The following is a 15476-nucleotide window of genomic DNA, read 5'->3' on the forward strand; positions in this document are numbered from 1 at the left end:
GAAAAATTAGCTTTACCGATATAGATTGTAATTCTATTTCGTATCCATACCATCCGTTTTCAGTCATCGTTGTTTATTATTTCCATCAATTGAAATGTTGATCAGTCTGTAAAATTTACCTAAATATGCAGCATAATGTAGGCTGTTATTGACATTATAAAAGTATAATAACAGCTCTACATTTTTAAACCACATTGTAGTAAACTTTGCTGATTGACATTAAAAATTCAAGCCTTTTGGCATATTTTTTTCTTTCTTTAGAAAAAATTCTACAATATACAAAAGATTTTATATACTAAGGTTGAAATGATAATATATTTTGAAAATATTTTACTAATTAATTAAATGTCACAGCAATATTTCATATAATGTTGTTATGTTTCCTATAAGTTATAATAGATATACTTTGGCATATAGAGAAATGTGTACATACATGGATAGATATTAATATTTGGCATTATCGAGTATATCCTATATACTATGAGATTTTGCTTCATAATTATGCATACATTAAGTTATATAAAATAAGAAAACAGATGATGTATAATAATAATAATAATAATAATAATAATAATAATAATAATAATAATAATAAGAAGAATAATAATAATAATAATAATAATGATAGTAATAATAATGATAGTAATAATAATAATAATAATAATAATAATAATAATAATAATAATAATAATAATAATAATAATAATAATAATAATAATAATAATAATGTAAAGAGAGACATATTCATTAAATTAAACAGTTTACTTAATGCAATATGATTTACGATATTTTTCCGACATGTGATTATTTAATATTGTTAAATCACAAAGATGTGTTTATTGAAAAAGTAAAACTGGCCCGAGTGGTTCATGTAAGATGTGTAAGTGCTTTCAAACATATTCAATTGATACAATGAACCAGATGAAATAATTCCACAAACAATATAATGTAATATACTTACTCTATCAGTGTGAGTATTCCCACTCGAGCCAGTTGTTATCTACCGAGAACAAACAATGCACGTATATCACATCAACGTAACTCTATATTAATTTATAACTTCCATTTTCAATTGAAACATATATCGATTTTGCCAATTTTCTGAGAGCTGTTAAAACTGGAACTAATAATGCATAGAGATTTCATATTTTATAAAATTAAATGGTCTTGTTTGCAGGGCAAACTTTTATAAGTGGATAAATTATGTTCGTGTATAATACCCTGCAGAATAAAAATGTAGATACACCAATAGATGAGGAGGGTCTATGATATACTGTCCCTATACTACATAAACAGAACTGACCACAATACGATTAGAATATCAACTGAAAATGAAAATTAATGCAACCAAGTATATTTAATATTACTTTCAGTTTTTAATTTCAAGCAATTAATTAGTAAAAACTTACCAATAAATTTAAATATTAATATAAAAAATACTTACTACACCGCTCTTGTCCACAATTTCTTGAATAATGCGACCATTTTTTCCAATTACTTTTCCTACCAAAACGCGTGGTACTTGAATGGACTCTTCACTATATTCCAACATTGAACGAGCTTTTTTGACAGCTTCATGTGTCTAGAATTAAAAAAGAACAACTTTTATATTCATTTCTGTTTATATATGGATACAATTAAGTAGAAATATAATAACAATAGTTTAGATAAGTATAAAAGAGAATGTGATACAGCATATATGTATATATGTATTGTAGACTTTACCTCTCCATATATTTTAAATGTGCAAGAATTTTCTTCCAGTTCTATATTTGTTATTCCATCTACTTTTCTTGCTTGTTGTATATTTGCTCCATGTGCACCAATTGCTAGTCCCATGAGGTCTTCTCGAACATTAAATTCATCTGTGTATCTACAAACATCAAAATATTTATCATAACAATTTGAATTTAGACATCACTTTGTTGATATCAGATATCACTATATCTATGAAAATTAGGAGATGATAAGGAAAGATAACATGTGGTTTTCCATGTAACAAATTTAAGGTCTCCTAAATTAATAATTACAATAAACTGATTCATCCTATATGGAATATATAATGGAATCATGATTATGTGCCAATGTCATGTATCATTGCTAATTAATTAATATTATAAGATATGATTTAATTGATGTTTTAAAATTCTCCAATATTGTAATATGATAATAATGATTGTATCACATAAAAAATAACATGCCTTAATTATATATATATATATATCAGTAAATATATAAAATAAGATATATATATACATAAATGTGTGTGTATATATGTATATATATATATATATATATATATATATATATATATATATATATACATATTATAACATGCCAAATGCGACATGTCTGTTTTATAAAATATATATTTTTAACTGTGGCTTGCATTTTGGCAGATTCAAGTGAATAACTTCTGATAATAAGTATCATGTATGAGTAATATTTTCTTATTATACTGAGAGTTTATCCGACTTGTATAGTAATGCAGAAAATAATCATGCAAGATGAACACACATAAATTAACATTTACTGTAGAGAAAAAAATTGAAGTGCATAAATATTTATGTTTAAATTATTGACAAAAATTTATATTGACACTAAGTTATGCATTTGAAAATTATTGAATTGGCATGCAAGGTCAATTAAAACTGTAATATTAAAAATGATGATATTATAATATTCATATATATATATGTATATATATATGGTATACATAATAAAATAATTAAACGTGTATGAATTGAAGGAAGAGATGATGAAGCTATGTTAAAATTTTGTTATGAAAAATTTTGATAAAAGTAGTCACCACATATTGATTAATATTAATTTATATTGCTGGATTTCATCATTGGAGGAAATGCCCTTTATTTATAAGATGATATACAGTATGTGGTATCATGTGTATATTCGCGTACATGTATCAGCATAGGATAGAGCCACCATTTATTTAGATATATGTGCAAAACATGGAATATATCAGTGTTTCTCAAACATCGGCAGGCCAAGGTTTAATGTTTTCCTTTTAAAAGATAAATCCATAAACTTAAAACTCTACTTGACTGTAAGAGTGATAAAGATTGTAACTAAAAATTGATCACAGCTACACGCTTATGTATCAGTTTACTATTTTACACAATCACTCAAAATCGACTACGGAGCACATAATAAAAAGAAAAAAATATAAATATATATATATATATATATATATATATATATATATATATATATCTTTGTATCAGTGTATTTAAAGCATATGATTTTTTGTGAAAGAACTACACAACGCCGAAGCATGCATATTTATAGTGTAATTTTATCTTTCATTGGGAAAATACAGCTGTGTAGCTTGTCATACAGTAAGCTAACTTATATCTAAACCACGCTGCTGTGATCTCACCTTGAATTTGTTCTCACTCCTGCCTCAAAGTCTGAGACACGCTGATATATAAAGTTTGAAGATCTAAACTTGCTGAAATGAGAAAGAAACTCTGGTGTAACTCAGTGAAACCTCTATATTAGATGGCCCTACCCTATGTCCCTTCCATTCTGTCTGTTTGTTCCTTGCTAAAGAATATTAATGAATGTGTAATTTCTTGTTCCAACTCATCTACAGAATTATCTATATTAATTACATTAGTCAAAAAATCAACTCACATACCTGCATCAAATTATAAAATATTTTGGCATTTTTTGTATACTTACTCAACTATGATCAATGGGAGGAAACAGCTTACTGCTTGAATTATGGCTGCAGCAAAAATCTTAGAAAATGAACTAAATATTTTAATCTCTATGTAACATTTAAATTACATTAATTATATACTTAAATATATGTTGCCAAACAGTATGGAGAAAAACTTGTAAATTTAATGCCATATAAATGAAGTAAAAAAATAATATGAGAGAAATACTTTAAGAATTTGGCCATTTTTATGGTAATTATTCCTATTCTTTGATCTACCATAAATCAAAACTTTTCAAAACGTAGAAAATATTAATATTTCCTTACAATCATTCCTTAATATTTCCTTACGATCATTTTATCCTACTGTATGTTAAATGGACAGGGATGCATCAAGCCATCGGAGTAATTTAACTTTGTTTATAATTGAAAATCACAACTAATGATACTGTACTAAGAAACATGTTTCTTCAAGAATTTTTTCTTGCAGTAATCTTTTTCTCTTTCTTTTTTTTTCCTTTTTTTTTTTTTTACACATTATCAAAGAAACGTGCTTATGTGTAAAATTATTAATGCAATAAATTACACTCCACATAAATTTTCTCTTTGTACTTTTGCTTATATGTTTTATGCGTGCTATTTACAATTATGGTACTAATGAAAGATGAATGAGATTGCATTAGTACATGAAAAATGAATAATATTGTGCCTTTATATATTTATAAAGTTATATATTAATCTTGTAAACAGTGTCGTGAGCAATATTTCATTCAATTAATAATTAACAATTATATTGATCAACTTCTTTACAGAAACATAAATCATTGATAAATTATTCCGCACGATCATTTATTTATTATCATTTTAATTAATTTTTGAATGGTAATACGATACAAAGATAAAAAAAAAAAAAAAGGAAAAGAAAAAAAAAAGAAAGAAAAAAGAAAAAAAATTAATTTCAAAACAAAATCCCCAATTGTTAATCATTAAACCAACTAATAATTAAATTAATAATTTAATCATTAATAGTTAATAGAATTAAATATTGTTCACACTGCTTGTAAAGATAGCCATTTGTTAAAAATCTTGTGAACATATTTCTGCCAGTAAATGCAAACCACAGACAGGATGGTTATGAGGACAGTACGTGGATAAGGGCAGGTGATGAATGTCACAAGATTCATACTCGGTAATTCATATATGAAATAATTAATAAAATTATTGACTTACCCCCCGATCGTCTGAAGTTTAGTAGATTCAAGTTGACGAGCAGCTTCTTCTGTTCTTTTTAACAGCAAAACCTATAATATTTGTATATAAAAATATAAAACGTAAGATTAAAGATTCTCAAATGTATCATCAAAATAATACAATTAATTATAATTGTTTGTTTGAAAGATGAAAAAAAAAAAAAAAAAAAAAAAAAAAAAAATAATACGAACCTTCTGTGATAAATTACGAAAATGCATTTCTTGGAGCATGGTACTGTGACGATGTATATTTTCATGACGGGAGATGGCCAGCAGTACTCCTCGTTCAGGCACATATCGGCACACTGCTGCCCCGATTGCTTTTTGAAATTCCTTATGTGCATTGTCCATCTTAGCACTAATGTAAAATAAATTAATTCATATATTTGTTCTGATAAACGAATAAATTTACGTGATCGCATAGTAAAAATATTCGAATAATGATTTAAAAGATAATTAAATTATAATCTTATATATCAAAAATTTTAAATCATTACTTACTACTCTCTCAGATCTTCAGGTACTTCAATTTCGATCTTGTGAAACGTATTTTTGTCAATAGGGGGATTGACATTTTTTACTCTAAGCCGCTCATTACTTATTATTTCTGTATAAGTATAATCCCACCCCAAATATTCTACTACTAGAAAACCTCCTTTGATCATCTGAAGTATAAAAATGATGAATTACATAACGTTGCACAATGCCATTAGTAGTTTACATATTTCATATATTTTCTATAATTTAATCATTCTATATTGATATATATATATACATAACAAACCTTAATGATCGCTTTCCACCATCCCCATGCTTCTTGCTCATTAGATCGAGAAAATACCTCAATCTCTTGGTTCTCTTGAAATTCTGCTTTGACACCATCTTTTGGTGGTAGTCGTACTTGAGCAAATGGGAATTTCGATTCAGGTTGCCAGCTAAAATATAACATTGAATCGTACTAATGATATGAATAAGTTTCTCATATAAAAAAAAAAAAAAAAAGAAAAAAAAAACATGAATTCTCTTTTTTTTCTTTTTTTTTTTTTTAATGCTAAAGCTTTTGACTATGCGATTTAATTAATATAAAACAAAAGCTCTACGTAATATTAGCTTGTACATTATGCAAACAAAAAATAAAAAAAAGAAAAAGAAAAAAAGCAATGAAGTATTTGTATCATCTCCCAACATAACAGTAATAACGTAATTATTAAAATCAAGTGAATATGCATTGGAGGAAAAAAGAAAAAAAAACTCATGATTATTTAACAAAGCATTGTGCAATATAACAAATAATATAGGTATTAAGTGAAATAATAAGATCATTAGAAAATAATATAATTGCAAATGAAAATAGAAAATCATTTTGTTTTATCAAATGGATCAAGCATAAGATTCAAACAACAAGACTAGACTATCAAACATGGGCATGGGCATGTTAAAAAAAAAAAAAAAAGGAAAAAAGAAAAAAAAAAAATACAAACTGAGATAGTATTCAATTTGTCAGCATATTTGTAAGCAAATAAAAATTTGTACATAAAGAAGCATTTTCTCTTGTATTAAAAAAGCACGAGGTAATAGTTAATATTGGCATGATGGCATTATTTCTGGACAGTAGCTAAATCCTTTGATATTGTAAATCTGAAAAATGGTCTGAAGCAGTGCTTGAAGGTAACTTACTCATTTTCGAAAGTTACCAGAACCTCGTCGTCAAAGACATCAGTGACAAAGGCCTGAAAAAAGAAATAGAGAGATAGGTGTAAATTGATAGTAAGTAAGTATAAAAAAAAAAAAAAGAGAAAAAAAAAAGAGAAAAAAAGGGGATGATGAAAACGCATCGAGTGGCATGGATCGCTGGTACCTCGACGTGACAGCGGCACGCGTCAGGCGATGCCATCGGAAAGGCATAGATAGCTACCGTTTCCACGCGCAACGGTTAAACGTACGAGGCTAAACGGTATATATCCTGGGGCAGGATATCTCGATATATGTAAAAGAGAAAACCTTAAGAAAAATCACGCCCTGTCAAACGAGACATGGCGTCGGAGGAAGCCGCGTTACCTCGCGAACATTTGAGGTGCGCGCTTTCGCGAAGTACAAGCGAGTATAACGTTATATTAGAAGCCCTTCACGGCTCGTGGCACGTACTATCCACGGCCTTCCTCTTCCTCTCAACATTTTCTATACTTTCCACAGAACGAACCTTATAATATGCTCCGTTTTCGCCGCATACTTCGACTGTGAGATCCTCCATCTTGCTTTTGTGTGACGGTTCGCCTCCTTTGCGGCAGGCATGCCGACGAGCGGGCAACGGCACGAGTTTCGAGATCAAGAAACTCGTAGTGTTCGACCAATCGCAATATCGCATAGTACGACTAGGCGCTCTCGTTGGATTTATACTAACAGGTATACCAATTTGACTATCTTCAGATCGTACATTAATTTCCCTAAGATATTATAGAAATTTTCTTTTCGTCGTACACTAGCATTGTTTTCTTCTTCTTTTTTTTTCTTACTCTTTACTCATCTCTCTTTCTCTTTTATCACCACCACCACCACCACCACCACCACACTACCCCCCCCCCCCCACTCCCCTTTTCTTACTCCCCTTTTAGCTCTTTCAATCAGCTACCGTTGACTTCTTAGCCCACCTCCCCCCACCCTCTGCCCATCGTACAAACGACGACGCGACGTGCGTATAACGTATCCAATGTATTTGCTATGTATTCGAATACCAATATCTATGTACTACGCGTGTGCGTGGTAATACGTTCCTCGCTCGTTGCTTTATCCTCGCATTCGTTTTTCCCCATAGACACTTCCTAATCATTGACATCGGCTCGTCCTCGTTCTTTTCTTCTTTTTTCCTTGAAGAGAACGAACCGAATGATGTCTCCTTATTTCTCATTATTCCCTATTAAATTTTACTTTACTTCAACGTTGACGATAATTCTCTTCGCGATCGCGTGACGCGCGTTACGACTTCTTTACCACCGATGCTGACAAGAGTGTCATCGGCGATCGTTCAGCAAGGACGACGATGTCTGGAAGCAGCGATTCCGAGGAATTTTTCGACGCGGAGGACGATTCCTTCCATCGTATCTCGCGGTAATAGTTTATCAATGGTGCCCTTTTTTTCTTTCTTTCTTTCTTTCTTTCTTTCTTTCTTTCCCTTTTTCTTTTCTTCTTCTTTTTTCTGTTTTTTTTTTCTTTTTCCCCCTTTTTTTCTCTCCCCCGTTTTTTCTTTATCTTTTCTTTCACTTTTATGCCTTTTTAATCAACCAACACATAGTCAAATCTTTCTTGTTATTTGTCGATTGATCAGAATTCTTTTGTATTTAATAAGTTTATCTCTATTAATATCATCTTAATAACTAACAGGTATCTCTTTTTAATTAACTAGTTAATTACGTAATGAACCGATTCAGATCATTACCTGTTCATATTTTCAATATCTCAATAAATAATATGAATGAGATATTATATTGTTAAAGAGATATTATTAGTTAATGATTGTCATAAGAATTTTCAATGATTAACATAGATAATTATCTAGATCTATCTATTTCATCATTTAATGTAATAATAATAAATAATTGTATTTCTAGGAAAGTCAGACAGCGTGATTCTACAAGCGCTACAGAGATACAAATACAAAATATACCAGATTCTACTAAAGAAATAGTGGATGATGTTTTCGTCAAACCGGCTGATCCTAAATCAATTTCTGATATTAAGGATAATATAACATTGGAAAGAGTACAGAGCAAGGATAGACTTGTAGTAATTATAACAATATTTTATTAATTAATAATATTTCAATATTGAATAAATTTTAATGATTTATTAATTTTCATTTTAGGAAGATGATGGTAAAGTGACAAATACGGATAAGATCGTAGGTAGAAGGAGATTTCGTGAATTGAGACAACGTATGCAAACAGAAGATGATGATATTCCTGTAAACAGTTCTCCTCCGGATAGTCAAACTTCTTCCATCGAAGGAATTTATCCGATGCCTTCTAAAACTACCCACCCATTCCGAATTATAGAACATGATACTCTCAGTTTGCAAAGTATGACTTCTTTAGGCCGAGTAGGTCGAATTTTAGCGGGTGTAACGGATAATGTTTCTGGGATGCTTGCACCAGGTGTAGCTCAGTGTTCTGGCTCAACTGTTCTTACTCGCGAAAACCAGATGTCCTCCATTGCTAGTATTCCAAGCAAAGACGAGGATACTGCATCTGGTAAGCTGTCTCAGTCATCAAGCGTCCTTACCTTATCAGGGGATATCCTTCAGGAATCCTCTGTTAATGGTAGATGCGATTATGTCTCACATCCGCAAAGTGACAAGACTATGATGCTTCAAGAACCTGATGTCATCGCGAGTACAAAAAATAATGGAAAGGCCCTGGAGGATGGTACAAAAGTAGACGTGCCCGTAGCACCTCCTAGACGTAAGAAGAAATCAAAAGTGCAAACGCCTACTGATCTTGCTGTAAGATATATATATTCTACTATCTTCTTTTTATATGAACAGAACAATAGACCTATACCTAATTCCTATTCTATAGTCCTTTTACGCAGCCTTATAATTCATCTTTTGTAAGAAAATAATGGTTTGGATATATCTCTTTTCTCAATTACTATTATAGAAATTTTTCTTTTTTTTTTTTTTTTTTTTTTTTTTTGTAATTAGATTAAACGATTGAATTTGTACCTTCATATAAAATATTAAAAATTTCAGCCACCTACTACGGAAGTTTTAGTACCAGCTTCTCCTTTACCAAGTCCAGCAAGTACCATTGAATCTATTACGAGAGAATTCGAACATTCTCTTGATATTAGATCAGCGACCAAAGGACAATACGTTGTGAAACCACAAGTAAATAAAAAGATAATGAAATACAATTGAAATTAAGGAATTTCTTGAAAATATTATTCTTTATTTTTAGGATGAAGATAAGTCAAAAGCCGAAGGACCATCGACCGAAGAATTGGAAAGAATAGAACGAATGAAAGCTGAATTACTTAGCGTACGATCAAGCGATAAGTCTAGTAGTCCCATGGGATCAATATCTAGCAACAGTATCGGTCGATATTCTTTAGGTCCTCATAAACTTCCTGGCTTGAGTCCTCAAGGTTCTAGAGAAAGACGAAAATCTGCTGGGGATCAGGATATGGTTAAACAATTAAATATGTTCGTAAGAACACGTACTGATTCGGGAAAACGTCTTACGGATATGGTAATCCTAATATCGATTTATAATAATATCAATTATGAAAAAAAAAAATAAAAAAAAAAAAAAGAAAAAAAAAAAGAAAAATAAAAAACAATTCATTGATAAATCTAATCGAATATATTTTAATTAATATTTATAGGAAATATTGGAACAAGTTACCGTGCTCAATTTGGATACGGGAGAAAGAGTGCCATTAAGCATAGCCGAAGATAAATTACCGCAATGCATTAATCCTTTATCTTTACACATTATGAGATTAACGTCGGAGTACATAAGTAATTCCAGTTTGGAAAAAGAGAAAGAAAGTGACGAGGAAAGTGTTGATAGTAAAATGTCGAGTATACCACCCGATGAGGATGTAACGGTTGGTAGAGTACGTAAGCGTACGCAAAAATTGAAACGATTCTTAGGATCGACTGTTAAGAAAACAATGGACAAAGCAAAGTCAATCGCTCAAGAAGTTTCACACGCTAGACACAAAGAGGACGTGATGGAAATTCTCGATGATGTTTATCCCGGTGAGCAACAATACATTAAATTAAAAGCATCGAACAGTCACAAAGGCCCATACGAATTTAGTTGTTTACAACACGTTCAAGATCTTAGCGGAGAACACGTTGGTCCCGTTTGGTGTATGAAATTTTCAGCATGCGGTAGATTATTAGCAACCGCTGGACAGGATCGTGTTTTAAGAATATGGGTATTACGAGATGCTTTTACGTATTTTCAAGATATGAGAACAAAGTATAACGCGGAAAAGGTCAGTCCAACGCCTTCACAAGAATCATTAGTATCTCAACAATCAATGGAGGATCCTAACGTCGTAGCGAGTGCCTTCAGTGAGATAGAAGGAACAAAGAGTCCATTTATGCCAAAGCCATTCTGTACGTATACAGGACATACGTCAGATTTACTTGACGTATCATGGTCAAAGAACTATTTCGTTTTATCATCGTCAATGGATAAAACCGTACGATTATGGCATATATCAAGAAAGGAATGTTTATGTTGCTTTCAACATATTGACTTTGTAACCGCTATAGTGTTTCATCCACGAGATGATCGATATTTCCTTTCCGGCTCGCTGGACGGTAAACTACGCCTTTGGAATATACCAGATAAAAAGGTAGCTGTTTGGAATGAGGTAGACGGCCAAACGAAATTAATAACAGCTGCGAACTTTTGTCAAAATGGCAAGTTTGCTGTAGTTGGTTCTTACGATGGTCGATGTATATTTTATAATACCGATCAATTAAAATATCATACGCAAATAGACGTACGTTCGACAAGAGGCAAGAATTCGACCGGTCGTAAAATAAGTGGCATCGAACCGATGCCAGGAGAGGATAAGATCTTGGTTACCTCAAACGATAGCCGTATACGTCTCTACGATTTAAGAGATTTAAATCTATCCTGCAAGTACAAGGGATACGTTAACGTTAGCAGTCAAATCAAAGCGAGCTTCAGTCCGGATGGTCAATATATAGTTAGCGGTTCAGAAAATCAATGCATTTACATATGGAAGACGCATCATGATTATTCGAAATTTTCTAGCGTTCGTAGAGACCGTAATGACTTTTGGGAAGGTATTAAAGCACATAATGCCGTTGTAACGTGTGCCGTATTCGCACCAAATCCAGATAGTATCATTAAACAGATAGAGGAGAGAGAGCAGTGGGAGGGGAAGGATGATCCAAAGAGTATAGGAAATTCTAACGTGAACAATGCACCAGTTGATCCTGTTGTAGAACAACGTACCAAAGGATGCGGTGGACACGTTCTCGTAAGCGCCGATTTCAATGGGTTCATCAAGGTTTTTTTAAACAAAACTAAACCGAAACATAGCTCATTACCTGCTTCTGCTCTCGCGTAACGTAACGTCGTTGACGATTCACACATACATACACATTTTTGGGGAAATAGTCAAAATAGAAATAATAAAATATCAAAGCATTCTTTGTCTTTATTAAATATCACGAATCTCAATGCGCTCATTATGAGAGAAGATAAACTGTATTAAATAATTAAACAAGCTGTTTATTGGAAGTTTATTCAAAAAAAAAAAAGAAAAAAAAAAAAGGAAAAAAAAAAGAAGAAAAAAGAAAAAAAAAATTCTATATGTTATATGCCGCGAGTATTGTCTAATCGTTAATAGAGAAACTATTTGTCGCGCGACATACGTATATTTTTCAAAGCTCTTACGTGATAACGCCTATTTAAAAAGGGGAGAAAAAGAAAAAAAAAAAAACAAACAAAATAAAAATTAAAAAAAAAAAAAAATAAATAAAAAATACTTATTTTAAACTTAGCCACGAGATGAGTAACACAGTGTGATGATAATTCTTAATATATACGTATACACATATATACATATATATTCACTCTTTTGTCGAAGAGAGAGAGAGAGATAGAGAGAAAAAAAAAAGTATTATTGGTAACATTATGGCGATGATGACTATGTAAATTCTCTTTAATCAACATTTTTTGCAACACTCCCAAGCACCATCCAATCATTCATACACACACACACACACACACACATATACACATATGATACACAAAGTAAAGACACGGCACACATTCGACAATTTCCTAAATAATATCTTCTCTTTCGGTGCTGGTTCACTGTAGTCGCGTAGTCAGTCATTCGTTATTTTCTAAGTAAAACACCAAAGTTACGTTACAAAAGATATACGACCGTTCTTTTAACAGAAGTATGGGTCTTTTTAATTTTTTTTTCTTTTTTTTTTTTTTTTCGTTCTTTTTTTTTCTTTCTTTTTTTTTTTTTTCTTTTTTAATCGAAACGTGAAGAGATACGCAAGGAGCATTTTCATACAAAAACAAAAAAACGCAAAAAAAGAAAAAAAGAGAAAAAACAAAAACAAAAAAGAAAAAGTAAGCGTAACTATTTTACGCCTGTATTGCAATGCAATAATCGACTAATTGTTAGAGGAAACGATTCGAATAAGTGAAGTTTTGCGAATAGATAAACTCAATAATTTACTGTTAAGCTAAGAATTTTTTAATCCGAATGATGATTTCTAAAATATTTTTTTTAATCTTTAAAATAAATATATGGCGCAATATACGAAAGACAATATCGAAATGTGTTTTAACGTCATTAAAATGCATTATTAATTGTAATTTTTCTTAAAAGTGTTCTTCGTAAAAAAAAAAAAGAAAAAAAAAAAGAAAAGAAAGAAAACTAAGTTTAGAAATGATACCTTAGGGTAAATATTGTTGCACTCGCAATACGAAGATTTTAGATCAACGTTCGAGATGGCTCAAACACAATTTATGGTCACATTATGTGTTAAGCACGTAATTAACATCGCAAACGGTGTGAAGGGAAAAAGAGAGGGAGAAAGAAAAACACAGAAAAAAAAAAAAGAAAAAAAGAAAACAATAAAAAAAAGAAAAAAACGTATGGTTATTCCTGTGCATTAACGTTTTTAGTATATAGAAATTGTCACGTGCTCACGACACTCGCTATAATTAGTATTGATCATGGTGTAAAATAATGTATGTCATTCTTATCTGGTGTAGGCATCATTCTTGTGTACGAAATATTGTACATTTCGTGACCTGTCAATTATAGAAATGCAGATAATACAATTTTTAAGAAGCGCAAAATGATAACAATCTGCGAAACGACAGTGTGATATATTGCAGAAGACTCTTAGAAATTTGTACTTTCTTTCATTTTCTACACGAAGATAAATTCAAAGAGAACAAATATTGGCTGTTATAATTGTTATTAATAATAAGATCGTGTGGGTGAAATACACGACTTGGATATCTATTATTTACAGAAACGGCAACAATTGGAACAGCTCGCGGATTGGCTATAACGTACAACATATTTTAATTATATATTGTAATTTAAATGTAAATACGCAGGAAGAAGGAATGTAGGTATTTTGTGTAAATGCAATTGTAAATATTAGATAAAAATAAAGATCAAATTATCGTAACAGAAAACAACCTGTTTAATCGTTAAAACATTTTTCAATCTGAACGAACTAACAATTAGATATATTTTATTATATAAACACATATATTATTCTTCGTACGTCGTACCATTTATTCACGTTACCCTGAGAATAACTAACAATTGTATTAGAACGATCATTCACACTTCTCGGCTATATGTAATGAATAGAAATTAAATAAATAAAAAATAGACCTACGTAATATTCCAAAAATTGACAAATTTTTAATACAAAAACTAACATAATTTCCTTTCGATATATATAGATTGAGCAAAATATTTTGACGATTAAGAAAAACCAGTCAAATCGAAATTAAAACAATTTTATTTTAAAATATGTAAAATTTAAATTCAAATTTAACATAGCCATTAGCTTGATAGTTACTTGCGTTATGTTACCTTACGTTAGAGATTATTGTATAGTAAGCCAGATACCGCTCAATTGACGAGTATGCAATCTGATTGGTCGATTGAATCGATGATAGCGCCTTCTAGTGTCACTTGTGGAAACTTAATCGATCAGTATCGTACGAACTTATGCAAAACGCGGATATGTTCATTTATAAAAAATATTTTTTTAAGATATTCATATACATATATATATATGTGCGTATATTCGTATATATATGAATATAAATATAATGATTTGTATTATTGTATTTATATCCAAATATTCAATTAATATGACGAGCAATTGTAAGGAAATATTAATATAATTGTGTAACAATTTTCCATGTAAATTCCTATATAAATATATATATATATATATTCATGCTTATATGTTTAAACGATTTTATAAAATATTATTGAGTTCTATTAATTATGCTTGCATTATATCTATGCAATTGTTAAAATTTAATAATTTAAAATATGCAGGTTCTTGAAAGTATTATGTCTTTACTGTTCTGCAACATCAGCGCCAGTGACGATCGATGGAAGCTTTCGACGCGCATTTCTATTCTGAGGCGGGCTTTTCATGGCCTAGAAATTAAATCTTCACATTGTAAAAATATAATACTAATGAGCTGTTAAATAAAAGATGTGATTATATTGTCTCCAAATAGGATAGAATTTTTCGAAACATTACTAATTAAAAATAAAATAAAGATTTTTCCTCTCTCTCTCTCTCTCTCTCTCTCTCTCTCTCTCTCTCTCTCTCTCTCTAATAATGCTGTGAATCTCCTTAAACGAGCCTTCATTTATATAACAATGTTTCTTCAAAATCCTTAACGATGAAATATTTCCTTTAATAACATGTTATTATCTTATTCTATCAATTTAATTAAAAAATTTATGACCCAATAATGTATCCA

The 15476-nt window shown here is 30.5% G+C and overlaps 2 protein-coding genes across 11 annotated transcripts in view; one reads left to right on the forward strand and one right to left on the reverse strand.

The window, feature by feature from the left end:
• Positions 1–7291, reverse strand: part of LOC124429089 (synaptic functional regulator FMR1) — a 13265-nt gene extending 5974 nt beyond the window's left edge. For 2 of the 7 annotated variants that reach the window (XM_046973906.1, XM_046973912.1), the window contains exons 1-10: positions 7133–7291; positions 6610–6662; positions 5717–5867; positions 5434–5597; positions 5125–5290; positions 4913–4983; positions 3398–3469; positions 1726–1873; positions 1445–1582; positions 962–1000 (exon numbers count right to left, since the gene is read on the reverse strand). In XM_046973906.1, coding sequence (XP_046829862.1) covers positions 962–1000; positions 1445–1582; positions 1726–1873; positions 3398–3469; positions 4913–4983; positions 5125–5290; positions 5434–5597; positions 5717–5867; positions 6610–6662; positions 7133–7183 — 1053 coding nt within the window. In that variant the 5' untranslated portion in view covers positions 7184–7291. The remainder of the gene's footprint in view (positions 1–961; positions 1001–1444; positions 1583–1725; positions 1874–3397; positions 3470–4912; positions 4984–5124; positions 5291–5433; positions 5598–5716; positions 5868–6609; positions 6663–7132) is intronic. The other 5 variants (XM_046973910.1, XM_046973913.1, XM_046973909.1 and 2 more) reach the window with 4 other exon arrangements.
• A 257-nt stretch (positions 7292–7548) lies between these two features.
• On the forward strand, positions 7549–14153 carry LOC124429088 (WD repeat-containing protein 44). 4 transcript variants are annotated; one of them, XM_046973905.1, is made up of 8 exons: positions 7549–8037; positions 8538–8712; positions 8792–9005; positions 9081–9176; positions 9300–9427; positions 9677–9814; positions 9885–10175; positions 10312–14153. In XM_046973905.1, the coding sequence occupies exons 1-8, from the start codon at positions 7970–7972 to the stop codon at positions 12043–12045; spliced, it is 2844 nt and encodes a 947-aa protein (XP_046829861.1). In that variant the 5' UTR covers positions 7549–7969; the 3' UTR covers positions 12046–14153. The 4 variants fall into 4 exon arrangements, with proteins under 4 accessions (XP_046829861.1, XP_046829860.1, XP_046829859.1 ...); XM_046973904.1 differs by having other exon boundaries at positions 8792–9176; XM_046973903.1 differs by having other exon boundaries at positions 9081–9427.
• The last annotated feature ends 1323 nt before the right edge of the window (positions 14154–15476 follow it).

Source organism: Vespa crabro, chromosome 14 (assembly GCF_910589235.1).
Source record: "Vespa crabro chromosome 14, iyVesCrab1.2, whole genome shotgun sequence".
Lineage (NCBI taxonomy): Eukaryota > Metazoa > Arthropoda > Insecta > Hymenoptera > Vespidae > Vespa > Vespa crabro.

Excerpts from the sequence above, each read along its gene's own strand:
- LOC124429088 (XM_046973902.1), top strand. The coding sequence starts at position 7,970 with ATGTCTGGAAGCAGCGATTCCGAGGAATTTTTCGACGCGGAGGACGAT. Across the intron at positions 8,038-8,537 it reads TCCTTCCATCGTATCTCGCG|GAAAGTCAGACAGCGTGATT; the intron begins GTAATAGTTTAT and ends TTGTATTTCTAG. Across the intron at positions 10,176-10,311 it reads GAAAACGTCTTACGGATATG|GAAATATTGGAACAAGTTAC; the intron begins GTAATCCTAATA and ends TAATATTTATAG.